Here is a 17842-nt window from a genome sequence, read left to right as displayed (position 1 = left end):
AAATATATTAAATTATCTAATTCTCAATTATTAATTTTACATAAAAATAATTGTAAGTAAATTTTTATCATGTAAAAACATTGTACATCAATTTTTTTAATATTTATAACAATTTTATATGTACATTTAAATTACGTCAGGAAAAATTTCTATTTTTTATATTAATTATGTAAAATTATTATTTAAAAAAATAAATATCATTCAATAATTTTTATTGTCAATATATAAAAATTAAACTCATAAAAAATTATTAAAAAACATAAATTTTAAAATGTTTCGCAATGACATTATGCTTTCTTTAAGAGATGAATAGGAGATTTTGCAAAATTGTTAAGGATCGAAATGAGATTTTCTTTTTTTTAATGAGGTAATGTCTAAAATTGTTCTTGAAATTTTTAGCACTCCAATTCGATCCCTTTTATAAAATGATCAAATAAATTCCTCAATTTGTGAAACATGAATCTCCATTGATCACTTTATCAACTAACCTTAAGAGTATGTTGACGTGTATTGTTATCTGCCCCCTTAGCTGCCAAGCTATATTCTAAACGACGTCGTTGTATGGGTTATTAAATTGGAACATTCATCTTCATCCCGTCTTCATGTCCTATCCCGTGTTTCTTTTAATCTGGATCATACCTGCATACTCTATTTCTTTTTTTCAATACAATCTCTTTCATTTTCAAATAAACCCTCCGTCTCGCTAATTTTATTATTCTTTGCTATAGTTGTTTCTTTATTAGCCGTAGATGGATTCATAATATTTAATACTAATACAGGAAGGCTCTGTCATCGAACATGTATAGTTCTAACTCCATGAATATTTTAATTTTTTTACATGCCCTACTATCTTATTGAATATTTGTGAGCTTTTTCACCTTATAGGTGTTGAACGTTTTGTTATCATTGAGATGTTCAGCTCAAGTCTTCTTATTATTGTTGGAGTTAGTGATAAGGTAGTTGTTTTTCTTCGTTATGTTGTGTGTGAATTTTGATTGAACTTTCTCTATGATCTAATTGTCTTTGTTATTCTGAGTGATGCAGCCATCTTTGTTTCCAAGACGTCTTTATTTGTTTAATTCAACTATTTCTGTTGTTCTTAGGGAATTAAATTTTCTAACTTCAATACTTGTTCTTATGAATAGAGATAGCTAAAAATTTCAACTTTTTTAATTTTTTCCTATTTTGTTATGTTTTGTTTTATGTGCACTCATGATTTATTCTTGCTAAACTGTTATTGAATAATTCTTGGGTGTCAAGGGCTCATAAAAAATGGTTGACGGTGGTTTTCAATGAAGTTGGGTCTTAGTGAAGTTGCTTAAACTCTAATCTATTTTATGAATATTTGATTACACCATCATACCATTTTCTCAATATTCACTATCACACTTTTATTTTTTCTTGCGTATTTTGTATGTCATTGTATAGTAGTTATACTTAATAGTTGCACTCCTACCCTTTGATGTGTGTATATGTATGAACTACACATCAATTATCATATAAAATGATTCCATTTGTTTTAATTACTAATTTAATATATTGACGACTAGATCAAATCAAAATCAGATTCCTAATTTCTTTCATTAATTTTTTCTGTAAATAGAGTTTATTATAATATTCTTTCTTTCTTAATTTAGCTTAATTTTAGGAATTTTATGATTAGAAATTTTTCTTTTATTTTAGGTTAATATTTTTTCTCATTTTCTAGTTATTTCTATTTTTGTGATTCCTCTATAAAGAGAATGATTCTCTGTACATTTGATTACACATAATATTCAAACACTTCAAGTTAGTATAAGAGCAAGATCTCTGTATTGTGCCTCTAATTTATAGCTATGGCTGATAGTTTTTCAATCATTAATCATGAATAAAAAGAAAACACCACTCCTACTCCATCAGATTTAAAAAATTTGAGCAATGGATACTAGTTAGTGGTGACTCCCATTCAGTTCAGATCACCACATTTTGACTCAATGGGCCAAACTACCTTAGGTAGTCTTAATCAGTTCAGATGTACATTCATGAAAGAGAAAAGATTGGATATCTCACCGGTGAGCGAAGCCAGCCTAACATCACTGACCCACAATATAATGTGTGGAATATAAAATTTTTTATAATGATGACATGGCTGGGGAACTCAATTGAAAATGATATCAGTAGTAACTATATGTACTATACCACTACCAAAGAATTGTGGGATAGTGTTAATGAGATGTATTCTAATCTTGGGAATAAATCCCAAATTTATGAACTTACTCTAAAAGGTAGAGAAATTCAACAAGAAAGTGACAATGTCACCAAATATTTTCATACATTGAAATTGGTGTGGTAGGACCTTGACCACTTCAATAACTACAAGTAAAATTTAGCCGGTGATGCTAAACACCATCAACAAACAATGGAAGAAGGGAGGATATTTTAATTTTTTGTAGGCCTCAATGTGGAGTTAGATGAAGTTCGTGGCAAAATTATTGGAAGAGCAATCCTACCGTTAATTGAAAAAGTATTTGCTGAAGTTAAAAAAGAGAAAACTCGTAAAGTTGTGATGATGAAAAAAGACAAGACTGAATAGACTTTTTGGAGTCTAATGCACTCTTAATGACACCTGCTGCACTTAAAAATTCTTCAAATCAGAAGTCTCCTCTAATTTTTGGTGTGACCACTGCAATAAATCTCGTCACACCCAAAAAACTTGCTGGAACATTTATGGAAAACTACCACATTTAAAGGCAGTAAACTTGGTCCCAAAATATGTTTTACCTCAACTGCTCATGAGGTTGAAAAATCATCCTTGAGTAAAGAATAGGTTGAACAACTCATCATAAGGCTATTAAATTTTCAATTCTGTATCTAGTACTCCTAGTAATTTTTTTGGCTCAAACATATAATTTTAGTATTCCTATCTCCCTTAATTGCACCTCGAACTTAAATGCACCATGAATTGTCGATTCAGGTGCATCTGACCATATGACCAGTCTCTCCCTTTTATTTAAAACTTATTCTCCTTGCTTTAAAAAATGAGAAAATTAGAGTTGCTAATGGTAGTTTTTCATCTATTACTGAAAAGGATACAATTAAATTATCCAAAAATATTGACCTAAAAAATATCTTACATGTATCAAAATTTTCTTGTAATCTTCTCTCTGTTAGTAAAATCTAGGAATAAGTACGATTTTGGTCCCTAACGTAGAGGCTAAAAATTTATTTCGTCCTCGGCCTTTTTTTGCTATAAAATAGTCCCAAGGTTTCAATTTGTTTTAAAATCGTCCTTTTTACGAATTTTATTTTTTTATTACCAAATTACTCTCATTAAAAAAATTATAAAATAAAATAAAATAAATATAAAATAAATAAAAAAAGGAAAGAAAGGGTACAGAGAAGCGGGGGTGGGGAGAGAAAGAAAGGGGGGTGCCGACTCCACCGCCTCACCGTCGCCTGCCATTTCTTCTTCTTCTTCTGTGAATTCTGTGAATTGGATTTTTGTGAAATTTTTGGATTTTTTTGAAATTTGTTGTGGAACATTGTTGTTGCTAAAATTTGAATTTGGAGTATTGTTGTTGCTAATTCTGAGTTCTTGATGATTATGATGATTTTCTGAGTTGAGTTTTTGTTTGTCTGAGTTTGAGTTCTGGATCTGAGTTCTGGGTTCTGATGAGGATGACGATAATGATGTTGATTTTTTGAGTTTTGGTTGGTGTGATGCAGATGGTAATGGAGTGGCAGTGGGTGGGGGTGGTGGTGGTGGTTCTGGTTCTGAGTTCTTATGATTCCATGATGATGATGATGATCATGATGATGATGATGGTGGTGGTGGTAGGTGGTGGGTGGTGGTGGGTATGGTGGTGGTGGTAGTGGTGCTTATGCTTGTGTTTCTGCTGGTGCTTTGCATGATTTTGGGGAAGAAGGGATATGGGCATTTTGGTTCGAAGGACGGTTTTAAAACAAACTGAAACCTTGGGGACCATTTTGTAGCGAAAAAAAGGTCGGGGACGAAATAAATTTTTGATCTCTACGTTAGGGACCAAAATCATACTTATCTCTAAAATCTATAAGAATTCCAATTGTACTGTGACATTCTTTAACACTCATGGTATTTTTTAGGATCGGGCCTCGAAAAAGATGATTGGCAGTGCTAAGATGATGGATAGACTCTATCATTTTGAGAATATTTCGAAAGATAAAGTAGCTCAAGGATTTAGTGGTATAAATTCTATGCATATAAAGGACAAAAAAATTCTCTAGCACAATAGACTAGGACACCCTAATTTTTCATATCTCAAATATTTGTTTTCAAGTTTGTTTAAGAATATTGATTCTTCCTTACTTAAATGTGAAAGTTGTATTCGTGCAAAGAGTCATAGAGTTCTTTATTGCTCTCAAACTTATCATGCATCTAAATGTTTTCACTTGATTCATAGTGATATATGGGATTCATCGAAAATAACAACTCAAATTGAAAAAAATAGTTTGTAACTTTTATCAATGACCACACACGACTATGTTGGATCTATGTCATGCATGAAAAATCTAAGGTATCAAAAGTTTTTTGGTATTTTTTAACAATGATAAAAATACAAATCGACACAAAAATTATAATAGTAAAAAGTTATAATGACACTGAATACTTTAATAAAAATCTTGGTGAATTTCTACAAAAGAAAGGTATTTAACATCAATCTACGTACCCCCAATACACCCCAAATAAATGGCATTGCTGAAAGAAAGAATAAATATTTTCTTGAAATAGCACGTGCCATTATATTTGAGTGTAATGTTCCAAAATATTTATGGGGAGATGCTAAGCAGCGTATCTCATAAATCGAATGTCCATGCATGTGTTAAATTACTGCACACCGTTGAATACTTTCAAAAAAAAGTTTTTAGCATGTAGGTTGCATTCTGAGTTACCTTTAAAAGTATTTGGTTGTACTGTGTTTTTGCATACACCTTCATATCGAAATAAACTTGATCTAAGGACAGAAAAATACATTTTTATTGGCTATTTCCCAAGTCAAAAGGGTTATAAACGTTTCAATCCACACACAAAGAAATTTCATGTAAGTATGGATGTTACTTTTTTGGAACATGAAATCTTTTTTCCAAAAATTTGTCTTCAGAAGGAGAGTCTAAGTGAATTTTTTTTTACATGAACCTTTATATACTCCTATCTTATATATTGAGGACACAACTTTTACTGATCAAGCAAATTCTGAAACAATTGTAAAAAAGGATGTGAAAGCCAATTCTAAAATCATGCCAGAATTAGTTGGAACCTAAACAAAAAAAGAAATACCACAATTAGAAAAGGAGCTTCAATGTTATGTTCGAAGATATCCTAAGAAGATTAGAGACCAGACTATTATCTCTATACCAACCTAATGTGAAAATCCGAAAAACGGCCTAACTATAGTACTTCAAGAACTTCCAGATAAATCTGAAATTGTCACTTCTAATAATAACTTGCCAATAGCCCTTAGGAAAAAAAATCAGAACCTACACAAAAAAGTACTCAAAACCAGCACCAACCATCCTATTTTCAATTATGTCTCTTACCAAAATCTCTCTCAAAATTATCGAGCCTTTAATTCTAAATTACAAATCTGTTTGAGCCTATGAACATAGAGGAAGCACTAGATGATCCCAACTAAAAAGTAGCAGTGTTAGAAGAGAGGCATGCGCTCAAGAAGAATGAAACTTGGGAGATTATAGACCTGTCACAAGACAAAATATTGGTTGGCTGCAAGTGGATTTTTACCATCAAGTTCCAGGCTTATAGAAGCATAGAGAGGTATAAGGCTAGGTTAATAGCTAAGGGATTTACCCAAACCTATGGAATAGACTATCAAGAGACCTTTGCTCCAGTTGCTAAACTTAATTCTGTGCGGATTCTCTTATCTCTTACTGCGAATTACAATTGGCCTTTACATCAATTGGATGTAAATAATGCTTTCTTGAATAGGGAGCTAGAGGAAGAGGTGTTCATGAAATTTTCACCTGAATTTGAGGCTGAACCAAGAAAGAATAAAGTGTGCAAACTAAAGAAGTCTCTCTAGGATTGAAACAATCCCCAAGAGTTTGGTTTGAATGACTTGGAATGGTGGTGAAGGGACTTGGTTATACTCAAAGTCAAGCTGATCATATATTTTTTTTATAAACATTTAGCAGCTAACAAAATTATTATCTTAATTGTATATGTGGATGGCATTATTCTGACAGATGATTATATCTTAAAGCTAAAAGACTTAAAGAAAAAGTTTATCAAAGCATTTAAAATCAAAGAACTTGTCTCATTAAAATACTTCTTTGGAATTGAATTTGTAAAGTCTAAGGAAGACATTTTTATGAACCAACAAAAGTACATTCTAGATCTTTTAAAAGAGACGAAATTACTTGGTTGTAAAGTTGCTGAAACACCTATAGAGCCTAACTTAAAATTGAAACCAGTTGAACCAAAAAATGTAATAGACAAAGAAAGATATAGTGGTTGGTGGGGAGGCTAATCTATTTATCTCATACACACTTGGATATAGCGATGCTGTCTTTAGAATCCTAGGATACTTGAAAGGGTTGCCTAGAAAAGGGGTTACTCCACAAAAACTATAGATATCTTCAAGTAAAAGCCTATATAGATGCAGATTGGTTGAAAATATCATGGATAGAAGGTCAACGTTTGGGTATTGTACTTTTGTTGGAGGAAACCTGGTTAGTTGGAGGAGTAAAAAATAGTATTGTGGCACAAAGTAATGTAGAAGCTGAGTTTAGAGCAGTGGTTTATGGAATATGTGAAGCACTATGGATAGAGAAAATCCTACAAGAACTAAAGGTTCTCATTTCTCCACCAATAAGGTTGTAATATGACAACAAATATGCAATTTCTATTGCTCATAACCTAGTTCTGCATGACAGAACTAAACATATTGAAGTTGACAAATATTTTATAAAAAAAATTGAGAGAAAACAGATTTGTATCTCATATGTTCTGATCACAGAATAATTAGATGTTCTAACTAAAGGATTACCTAAGAAGATCTTTAATAATATAATAAACAAACTGTCAATGAAAGATATCTTCAAGCCAGCTTGAGAAAAAATGTTGACTAAATCAAATTAAAATCAAATTCCTAATTTCTTTTATGAATTTTTTCTGTAAATAGGATTAATTATAATATCCTTTCTTTTCTAGTTTAGTTTAATTTTAAGAATTTTATTATTAATTTTTTTTTTGTTTGCACCAGAGTATCCATCAGGCCGGAAGCCCAATGACTAATCCCTCGGGTACTGCAGAGACAAAGTGGGAAGCTCAATGACTAATCCCTCGGATACTGCAGAGGCAAAGTGGGCGATCCTCCCAAGCAAGCAAGCTTCATTCCCATCCTCCAGTGAGTATCGAACCCGAGAGAGATAGTTAAAGGACATAAACTCTCATCCATCTGTGCCAATTTGCGTTGGTAATTTTTTATATATTTGATTATACATAATATTCAAACACTTCAAGTTACTATATTAGTTTGGAAGGGAAATAAATCAAGTTACTATATTAGATAATTGGAAGGGAAAGAAAACCATTTATGCTAGATAATAAATGACCCAATCAACATAATACTAGATATTCATTGTTAAGAATAATTCCATTTTTCCTCTGATTCTTTTCAACGCGGACTCGTTGTCATTTTACAAGACAAATCATATACATATAAAGATGAGGCTGAAATTAATACGTGATGAGATTCCATTCAATTAGGAGAATTTGTGATAAGTACTACTTTTGCCATGGGTGCATATTATAAATTGTGTTCTTGCATATATAGTATTGGTAGCACGAAAATGACAATGTAAGGCTTCTCATTTTGATATTTCGTATTATTTAGTTTTTTGAAAAAATTTATCACAAGGATTTGCGTATTTGCCACTTCTTGGAATATTTTTGTTTGAATATATGTATCTTTTTATTTGTTAATGGTATTTATGGTTCTGTGTGACAAAAACAAGATTGAATAATAAGAAAAACACAAACTCAAAATAACGAGTTGTTCTTTAAACAAAATTAATAATAATATTCGTGGCTCTGTGTGACTTTAGAGTTGTTTTTATTTGAATTTTTTTTTATTTCTATCACCACCGTCTATCATATTTCACCGAAAAAGTGAATTTTTAGAGTTTGAAGAGAAAATACTATAAACAACAATGAAGAGGAGTGGAGATGAAGAAAAATATACGAGAAAGATAAAGATTTGAGTTTAGAGTTTTATAAGTGTGAATGGATCAATTTGGGTGTTTAAGCCAAATTTTAGACACCAATTTGAATTAAAATTATTGTGTGTTCACATCAGCATGCATCAAACTACCTACAGAAATTTAACTGTACATATCAACAACGTTTTAACGTCGATTAACTTTTAGACTAACAGAAATTCACGTTTCTAAGAGTGGGAGATATATTTAGTCATTTTAAAAAATAAAGAACTTATTTGATGCGAGTTAAAAATTTTAGAGACCAATTTAGACATTACCTCTTTTTTTAATACTTAAAGCAATTTTACACGTACATTTAGATTACATTAACAAAAATTACTATTTCTTATATTGAATGTGTAAAATAGTCATTTAAAAAAAATAGATATAATTCAATAACTTTTATTATTAATATATAAAAATTAAATTCTAAATTTTTTAAAAAACATAATTTTATTAGATAAATGTATAAACCTCTTTATATTATCTGTCTAAACTATTTTCTCTTTTGTATGAACATTTTGCCACGTTTATAAAAATACAAAATAAAAATACAAGCTTTCCTCAGGCAAAAGAGAACGTCTGGAAGGCAATTAACTACTCTGTTTTACATTACACTACCCTCTTTGTTGTTATCTCACATTCCTTAATCTATTTGGGAATTGAGATGCTAATTAGATATTTCAGGGTTCGGAGAAGAGCTAAATTAAGCCAGAAAAACCAGCACAAGAACTTGGTAATTGGCATTAGGATACCAATCTTCTAGCAAAATCAACTGCACATTCTATAATACAAATCTAATTACAAAATATAGGCAATGCCTTTCTTAAAATCGCCTTACCAACAATCACTCCTCCAAGTTTCAACCAGTTGCTAATTCTTTGCTAAGATATAAACTGGCGACTGCAGAGGGCAGCAATACGCTCAACATATTTCTTTTAGTCAAAATATTCTTCACACTACAAAGCACTCATGGATTCAAACATTTATCAAAATCATTCTCGGAAATGTAACATTGAGGAAATAAAAGAAATTTGTCCACTTTTGTATTCACTCGCACCCTAAATAATCAGTACAACAAGTATGATCACCACAATCACCACAAAAATTACAAGCGCCCACCAACACTGCAAGGCAACCAAAAAGAAGTCATATTATGGGAGGATGATGGGTATAACACTGATAATGTCACACTACTGCAGGTTCTTTAGTGTTTTGCATACTTTTTCTTTTATAGCCAACGAAATCCTCAAATCAGTAATATGATGCATGACAGTATGAGTAGTGTGCAAACCAAATAATGCCATTTCTATGTGGAAAACGAAAAATAATTCCATTCTGAACAAAAACTGCCCATTTCAAACATGATTTTGAAGTCATTATATTCTTATTATGTGGATAATGCTTAAATCCATGGTTGTGTTAGAGCTTATTAGTATGTCAAGGTTTTTGTGACTCACCCATGAGGTTCTAGATTTCACACTTTTGGAAGCTTTTGCTAACTGAACTCTCGCTTGGGTTGTTGCAGCAGCGGAATTATCGATGTTCGATTGAATGTCATCTATGGGAATATGGCAAACAACATGATCAATGTTACAGTACCAAGAATGAAGTGATATATAAAATTTATTTATTCACAGGGATAATCTTATTTACCAATAACAACCCCTTGGTCATGAACAAGGACAGCCAGGTCCTTGAATATGTCATTTGCTTGTCCGATTTGTTCTTCTACCTCTCTAATACCCTGTTCTCTTTCTTCAATCATGGCCTCATTGAAGGAGATTTCATTATCCAAGAGAAGTACCTCTTGCCTGCAATTTTTGTCAATTTGACTTTTTTGAAAGCAATTTTTCAAAGCATTCTAAAATTGAAGAAATAAGCTAATAAATAACTATGCATCTGCATCACAAAGATGCATGTCGTTCACCTTATCAAAGGATGAAAGATTAATAAATATCTCGCAGAGTTACCTTCTTTGCTCCCTCATAAAAGGTTGGCTTTCCTGGTCTCTCTCACCGGATTCTTCACCAGAGCCAGAGCTGTTTACAAACACAAACATGATAGAAGCGAGCTGAAAACATTTCAATTTGGCCGGATAAGAAAAAGGAAACAAAAATGAGGAGTATAATCGGATTATGAAAGTAAAAATTTCATTTTGAAGTATTATTGAAAATTTATTTATGCTTCAACTATTGTGAAAAGATTGTTAACCTTGTTGGAAAAGAGGGCGGAGGGGCAGTAGTAGGGGTGTAAGTCGATTCGCGCTCGGATGCAAGCTGCTGCACCTTCTGGAATTCCTGCAATGTGGTTTGGAAATCTCTTGCTAGCTTAGCATCTTCAATTTTCTTGTTAGCCTGGTTTCACAAAGCGAGAAGAAGTTTCAACATACATTCCTTTTCCAATAACCAAAACCAAGATCATCATACTAAGTAGCTTCTAAATTCCAACATAGTTAAAGAATAACGACTTGCCATGCACTAAGTAGCTTCCTAGGGTTCAAATTCAAGTTCAAGGAAGCTTGAATTTTCGTTTTGAAATTTCCAAATTAAAAAAAAAAATCGATTGGAAGTTCCAAATGAAGCAGAAAAATGCAATAAACAACAAATTAACGAAATTATAACATCAAAGGTAAAGAAGATCAGAGAAGTGAATTATACATTAGCACCAGAAGCATGGCGATCAGATTCACTCAACGACTTGAGCTTAGCAGAAATATCCTTCACCAGCTTCAATATCCTCTGTCTCGTGTTGTGCCTACAAAAGAAAAATAAAATTTACATTGCAAGAAAACACATCTCAATGAAAAAATGGAAAAGTAAGCGTACAGCTTCTGGCGGTGGTCGGGAGTGTCTTTAACGGTTCCAAGAGAATCAACGAGGCGGCGGAAAGTGGCGACGGAAGTGTTGATCTGGAAGATTCCGGCGGCGATGGCCTGCGACGGAGACTGGCTTCTTCGCACGGCTGCGTTAGGGCCGCCTTGGATATCTTGGAAACTCATTGCTGAAGAAGAAAAAGAGAATAGGAGGCTGATGATGAAGGCAAAGAAGAAAAAGGAAATGAAAATAGTTAGAAGGTTTGAGTTGTGAATGAGTTTGAAGTTGGACGAATTGGGAAATGGGAAGTGGCAGCTGAAGAGCGAGAGTGAGGAGATCGTGTAGAGGGAGTGACCCACTTACCCACCGTTCTTTCGTTGTCATTGGTCAATGGGTTATTTAAAAAGGAACCAAGAGATGGAAATGTTGTGTTGTGTAATAAAAGTGGTAGTGGTTAGTTAGGGAGACAGAGGGAAAATGGTTATTCTGTTGTTGTAGACTTGTAGTCCCTCCTACGTGGAACCTCTTCCTTTTCTCCGCTCTCAGCGTTACGTAACATGCGCTTCCCCTGTTAGTAGGGATAGCAATGGGTATTTATTTATGGATCTGCCCCCTCTTCTCTCTAATCCTTTTTAGGAAATTATTCTTTGTTTTCGTCTCATTTTTATTATGGATCTGCTGTAAAATAAATAAATAAATAAATAAGATGTAATAAAATAAAGTATAAATAGAAAAATACTATTATCAATACTATTATACTTCTATAAAGATAATATATTAATATTATATTAATAGTATACGAAAAGAAAAGTAAATAAGTGTTTTATAGTAAGAGAAAGAGAGAGGGGGGAATATTATAGTTTTATTATTGCTATATGTTACCTACAGAGGTTTAAGCCTCTATTTATAGTATTCATGAGGTAGCTTTTTCAAATTCTCATTAAATATTCACTTTTTTGAAAAAACTGAACCGCCCATCATAAATGGGTATCTACGTAACTAAGCTTATCACAACATTCTCTTTGGATGACCATTTAGGATTATTGCCTCGTTAAAACCTTACTAAAGAAAAATCCAATGGGAAAAAACTTTAGTGAAGGAAAAAGAGTACAATATCCTTCGTGATGGAGATTGCCTCATTAAAAACCTTGTCAAAAAAAACCCAATGGGAAAAAAAAGTTGACCAAGGGAAAAAGAGTACAGTCTTCCCCTCTTGCCGACATCATTTAATGTCTCAAAATCGACGCATCCCAATCTCATGTACCAATCTTTCAAAGGAAGATTTTGGGAGTGACTTTGTGAATAAATCTGCTAGATTATCACTTGAGCGGATCTGTTGAATATTAATTGTCCATTGATTTTGAAGATCATGAGTGAAGAAGAATTTGGGAGAAATATGCTTTGTTCTATCACCTTTGATGTATACGCCTTTAAGCTGAGCAATGCATGCTGTATTATCTTCAAACAGAACAGTTGGAGCTATCTTATGATCAATTAGTCCACATGATGACAGAATATATTGGATCAAACTCCTCAGCCAAAAACACTCGCGACTTGCTTCATGAATTGCTAGTATTTCAGCATGATTAGAGGATGTTGCAGCAATCGTCTGTTTCATGGACCAACATGATATAGCTGTCCAACCATATGTGAACAAGTATCCTGTTTGATATCTCCCTTTGTGTGGATCAGACAAGTATCCGGCATCTGCATAGCCAACTAGTTGTGACTTGGGTCCATATGGATAAAACAACCCCATATCAACCGTTCCCTGAAGATATCGGAAGATTTGCTTGATTCCACTCCAATGTCTTCTGGTTGGAGAGGAACTATACCTTGCTAGTAAATTTACCGCGAATGATATATCGGGTCGTGTATTATTAGCAAGATACATTAGTGCTCCAATGGCACTAAGATATGGTACTTCAGGACCAAGGATATCTTCATTCTCTTCTTTAGGACAAAATTGATCCTTTTTCACTTCCAAAGATCTTACGATCATTGGAGTACTTAATGGATGTGACTTATCCATATAAAATCTCTTCAAGATCTTCTCTGTGTATGTTATTTGATGAATAAAGATCCCATTTTTTTATATGCTCGATCTGCAGGCCAAGACAAAATTTAGTCCTTCCAAGATCTTTCATCTCAAACTCTTCTTTTAGAGTTTTTATAATTGTTGGAATCTCTTCAGGAGTCCCAATGATATTTAAATCATCAACGTACACAGAAATTATAATGAATCCAGATGCAGATTTCTTTATGAAAACACATGGACAGATATCATCATTCTTGAATCCATTTTTGGCCAGATACTCAGTAAGACGATTATACCATATTCTTCCAGATTGCTTTAGACCGTATAAAGATCTTTGCAATTTGACTGAGTATAACCCTTGCGAATATTCATTGGATGGTTTAGATATCTTTAGTCCTTCAGGGACTTTCATATAGATATCCCGATCTAATGAGCCGTATAAATAGGCTGTTACCACATCCATTAAATGCATATGCAGTTTATGATATGCAGATAAACTGGCCAAATAACGCAATGTTATCACATCCACTACAGGGGAATATCAAATATGTTTCTTCATAATCTATACCGGGCCTTTGTGAAAAACCGGTTGCCACAAGTCGGGCTTTGTAGCGCACAACTTCATTTTTCTCATTTCGTTTTCTCACAAATACCCATCGGTATCCAACAGGTTTTACATCTTTAGGTGTACGAACTACAGGTCCAAAGACTTCACGTTTTGCAAGTGAGTCTAATTCAACCTTCATGGCTTCTTTCCATTTTGGCCAATCATTCCTTTGTCGACATTCTTCAATTGATTTTGGCTCAAGATCCTTATTTTCATGCATGATATTTAATGCCACATTATATGCAAATATTTCATTGACAATTGTCTTATTTTGGTCCCATTTCTCTCCTGTAAAGACATAATTTATCGAGATCTTGTTATTTTCACAATTTTCAGGTACCTGAACGTCTTCTGGCGTTATATCAGAATTTTGGACAACTATAGGTGTCTCTACTATGTCTTTTTCAACAGGAATAGTATTTACCTCTTTTCTCTTTCGAGAATTTTTGTCTTTGGAACCAACAGACTTGCCACGCTTCTGGCGTGAATTTGCTTCAGTGACTACTTGTCCTACTGGGACATCAATTTGAATTGGGACATTTTCCGCTGGTATATAAGATTTAGTTCTCGTCTTTGTATCGGAAAATGCATCAGGCAATTCATTTGCTATTCTTTGCAAATGTAGAATCTTCTGAACTTCTAGTTCACATTGCCCTGATCAAGGATCTAAATGCATCAACAATGATGCATTCCAATTAAGTTCCTTTTCAGGAAGCTTATTCTCTCCCCCTAATACTGAAAATTTTGATTCATCAAAATGACAATCCACAAACCGGACTTTAAATATATCTCCCGTTTGTATCTCAAGATACCTCACTATAGAGAGAGAATCATATCCAACATATATCCCCAATTTTCATTGGGGTCCCTGGTATGCGAAATTGTGATCAATACTTTTCACAAATCAAATAATCCCCGGTAATGAATCCAAAAACTTGGTGTTCAATACCATGGCATAAACACAACTTCGCACAACTAACCATAACCATTTGAATCCGCCTGACTGAGATTTACAAGATGACCATAGCTTGTTTCATACCAACAATCTCTGTGGGATCGACCCTTACTCGTGTAAGGTTTATTACTTGGACGACCCAGTGCACTTGCTGGTTAGTTGTGTGAAGTTGTGATAAAGAGTTGAGATTGCAATTGAGCGTACCATGTTGATGGCGCCATTGATGATCACAATTTCGTGCACCATACGCGATAAGGTCAGGTGACGCGGACGCGTGGGTCACGCGATCGCGTGGCCTGATTTTTGCGATTGGCGCGAGTGCAGCCTCGCGTTCGCGCAACTCTCTGTTTCAATGCATTTTGCCAAAAATCTGGGTGACGCAGTCGCGTGGTTGACGCGATCGCGTGAATGGCCAATTTAAAAAATGACGCGGACGAGTTGGGCACGCGTTCGCGTGGGAAGGCTTGGGCTTCTAGCACGAATCCAGCCCATTTCCAGCTCAACTTTCGGCCATACGCCCTTTTTACGTCGATTTATAGGGCCACGCGGTCGCGTTGGTGACACGGACGCGTGGGAGGCTTATTTTTCATAGGACGCGGACGCGTTAGTGACGCGGTCGCGTGGGCAAACTGTGCCAAGGGCACGCCTCCAGCCACGTTTTCGCGTGACTCTCTGTTCAACTTTCTTTTCTTCATAACGAATTGGTGACGCGGACGCATCAGCAACGCTGCCGCGTCGCGTGCGTAAAAATTTTTTTATTATTATGCAGTATGCAGAGTGCAATGCTTAATATGAATGCTATGCATGATTCTAAGTTCAGTAAAAATTCAAAAACAAACAAAAATTAAAACTAAAAAGAGAACAATCATACCATGGTGGGTTGTCTCCCACCCAGCACTTTTAGTTAAAGTCCTTAAGTTGGACATTTGGTGAGCTCCTTGTCATGGTGGCTTGTGCTTGAACTCATCCTGAAATCTCCACCAGTGCTTGGAGTGCCAGCATCCTCCGGGGTCCCAAACTAAGCGCAGAAAGCCTTCAAGTAAGTTAAAGCAAGTAACAAGGCCCCAAGAGTGTTGAGAAATCACAACTTACAAATGGATGTGATGCGAGTTTTCTTTTGTTAAGAAAACGGCGGTAGTTGGCATACTTATCGACATCCATCCGGTAGGCCTTATTAGTCTTTGGATCAATGTAATTCTCGCCATGGTTTTCCAACATAAACATCTGCAAAGTGAATCTCAGTCAAATCACAAATGAACCGAATTATTTTTTAGAATCAGTAAATTACTCAGGGAATAAAAAATTTGGCTTACCACAATATCCGTCGGCATACATTATATTTCTTCCTGAAACCGGGGACATTTTATGTCGTTGAGAATCATGCAATGTGCATTGACCACCTACAGAAAGAAAATTTATGAGATATAGGGTATAAGAGTCTTTAGAAAAATCATTAATGTTAACGCAATAGGCAAAGAATTTACCGTGCTTTCCACATGTTGTTCAGGCATTAAAGACAAGAAATGATGTCTAAGCCCCTCGAAATTCGCTTCATGGTTCAAGACGAATATGGCATCATATTCGTTGGTACTATCTTTGGTTTCTTTCACATGTGTTATCCAATGATAACACTTCTCCATCAACTCCTCCGTGATTTCTTTCTCTTTCTCTGGAGTTTTATACACTTCAACGGCTGTGAAGCTCGACTCAGCACTTGTTGCGTCAGCAAATTTCAATGCCGCCGCCACCCCCGCATCTATCACCGCCTATGCTATGATTTCAAGCTGTGTCACCGTCGGCTGAGAGGTCGGGGGAATTGGTTGAGATGTAGGAAGACTTATGCCATGGTCGAATGAAGGTGCATCATGTTCCCACAAGGAAGGACGAGCAGCACTGCAAGACGACATAGTAAAATTTTAGGCAATAATGTAAAAGCAATATCATATAACACGAAAGTTAATAAAAAAAATAATATTAATTAAAACTTACACATTTAACAGAGATTCTGGCTCCATTTTCCTCGATGAAGATCCCTCACCGGCCTGCTTTTCGGGTTATGGAGGCTAGCTGTAACAAATAGAAGAGAGTAATTGATTTCTGGATTCAATTGAACCACAATTAAACCATGTAATGAATCGAAATTATCCAGATTTGAACAAGCAGCAAACTTACAAATCAGACTGTGTTTCTTCTTCCAATTGCTGTGCCACTGGAGCTTCTTGGCACGATTGCTGTTGTTCTTCAGGAGGGCTATTGCATTAAACAGAAAAGAGTTCAATAACGACCCAGAATTATTATACTGTACCATCAAACTAAGAAAACGAATTCTAATTACAACTCAAAGGAACAATGAAAAAGCAATATCATATAACACGAAAGATTATAAAAAATGATATTAATTAAAACTTACACATTCAATGGTGGTTCTGGCTCCATCTCTGTCGGGGAAGATTCCTCGCCAACTTGATTTTCAGGTTCTGGAGGGCAGTTGTAACAAACAGAAGAGAGTCTAATATAAGAATGCATGGAATTGATTTCTGGATTCAAATGATCCACAAGTAAAGCATAAAATGAACCGAAACTACCCAGTTTTGAACAAGCAGTAAAACTTACACATTGACATGTGCTTCTTGTTCTAATTGCTTTACCAGTGCTTCTTTGCATGGCTACTATTGTGGTTTCAGAGGGCTGCTGCATTAAACAGAAAATAGTTCAATAATGACCCCAAATTATTATCCTTTACCATTAAAACTAATAAAAAGAATTTTATGTGCAACTTACTCATTAACAGAAGTTTCTTGTGTTTGACTTTCGGAAGGGACATAGGTAAAGTGATATTTTATTAGCTCTTCCTTAAGAGAACTCGGAAGAGACACCGCAATAGAAAATCTAAGGAATGTAAACAAGGAAGAAGTCAATGTTGAATGATTAGAATAGATACCGAGAAACCGAAATCTACACATTGAAAAACTCACATATCCAGAGGTTGAGAACGAATTTCTTCTTGAACCTCAATGATTTGTAGTTCAGGATCAGGTGTAGTGCTATTGACATTTAAACACCAATTCTGTGTGATTAATTAAACAAAAATTCTTACCTAAATCTAAAAGACCAACATAAGTATTTTCAACTTACACAGGTGGAGTTTGTAAACTCTGTTTTTGATGGATTTTCTTTCTTCTAAAAATTTTTAC

At 34.4% G+C, this 17842-nt stretch overlaps 1 protein-coding gene across 1 annotated transcript; it reads right to left on the bottom strand.

Moving 5' to 3' along the window:
- Positions 1–8965: 8965 nt before the first annotated feature.
- On the bottom strand, positions 8966–11567 carry LOC107494620 (syntaxin-22). Its single transcript, XM_016115662.3, has 7 exons — positions 11061–11567; positions 10893–10989; positions 10447–10589; positions 10206–10274; positions 9889–10046; positions 9693–9793; positions 8966–9359 (listed from the first exon to the last, which is right to left on the bottom strand). Exons 1-7 carry the CDS (start codon positions 11231–11233, stop codon positions 9294–9296), a joined length of 807 nt encoding a protein of 268 aa, XP_015971148.1. The 5' UTR covers positions 11234–11567; the 3' UTR covers positions 8966–9293.
- Between the last annotated feature and the right edge of the window lie 6275 nt (positions 11568–17842).

Source organism: Arachis duranensis, chromosome 6 (assembly GCF_000817695.3).
Source record: "Arachis duranensis cultivar V14167 chromosome 6, aradu.V14167.gnm2.J7QH, whole genome shotgun sequence".
In the NCBI taxonomy this organism is placed as follows: Eukaryota; Viridiplantae; Streptophyta; class Magnoliopsida; order Fabales; family Fabaceae; genus Arachis; species Arachis duranensis.
The sequence above is the reverse complement of the archived record's forward strand: the minus strand, read 5'-3'. Positions and strand labels throughout refer to the sequence as shown.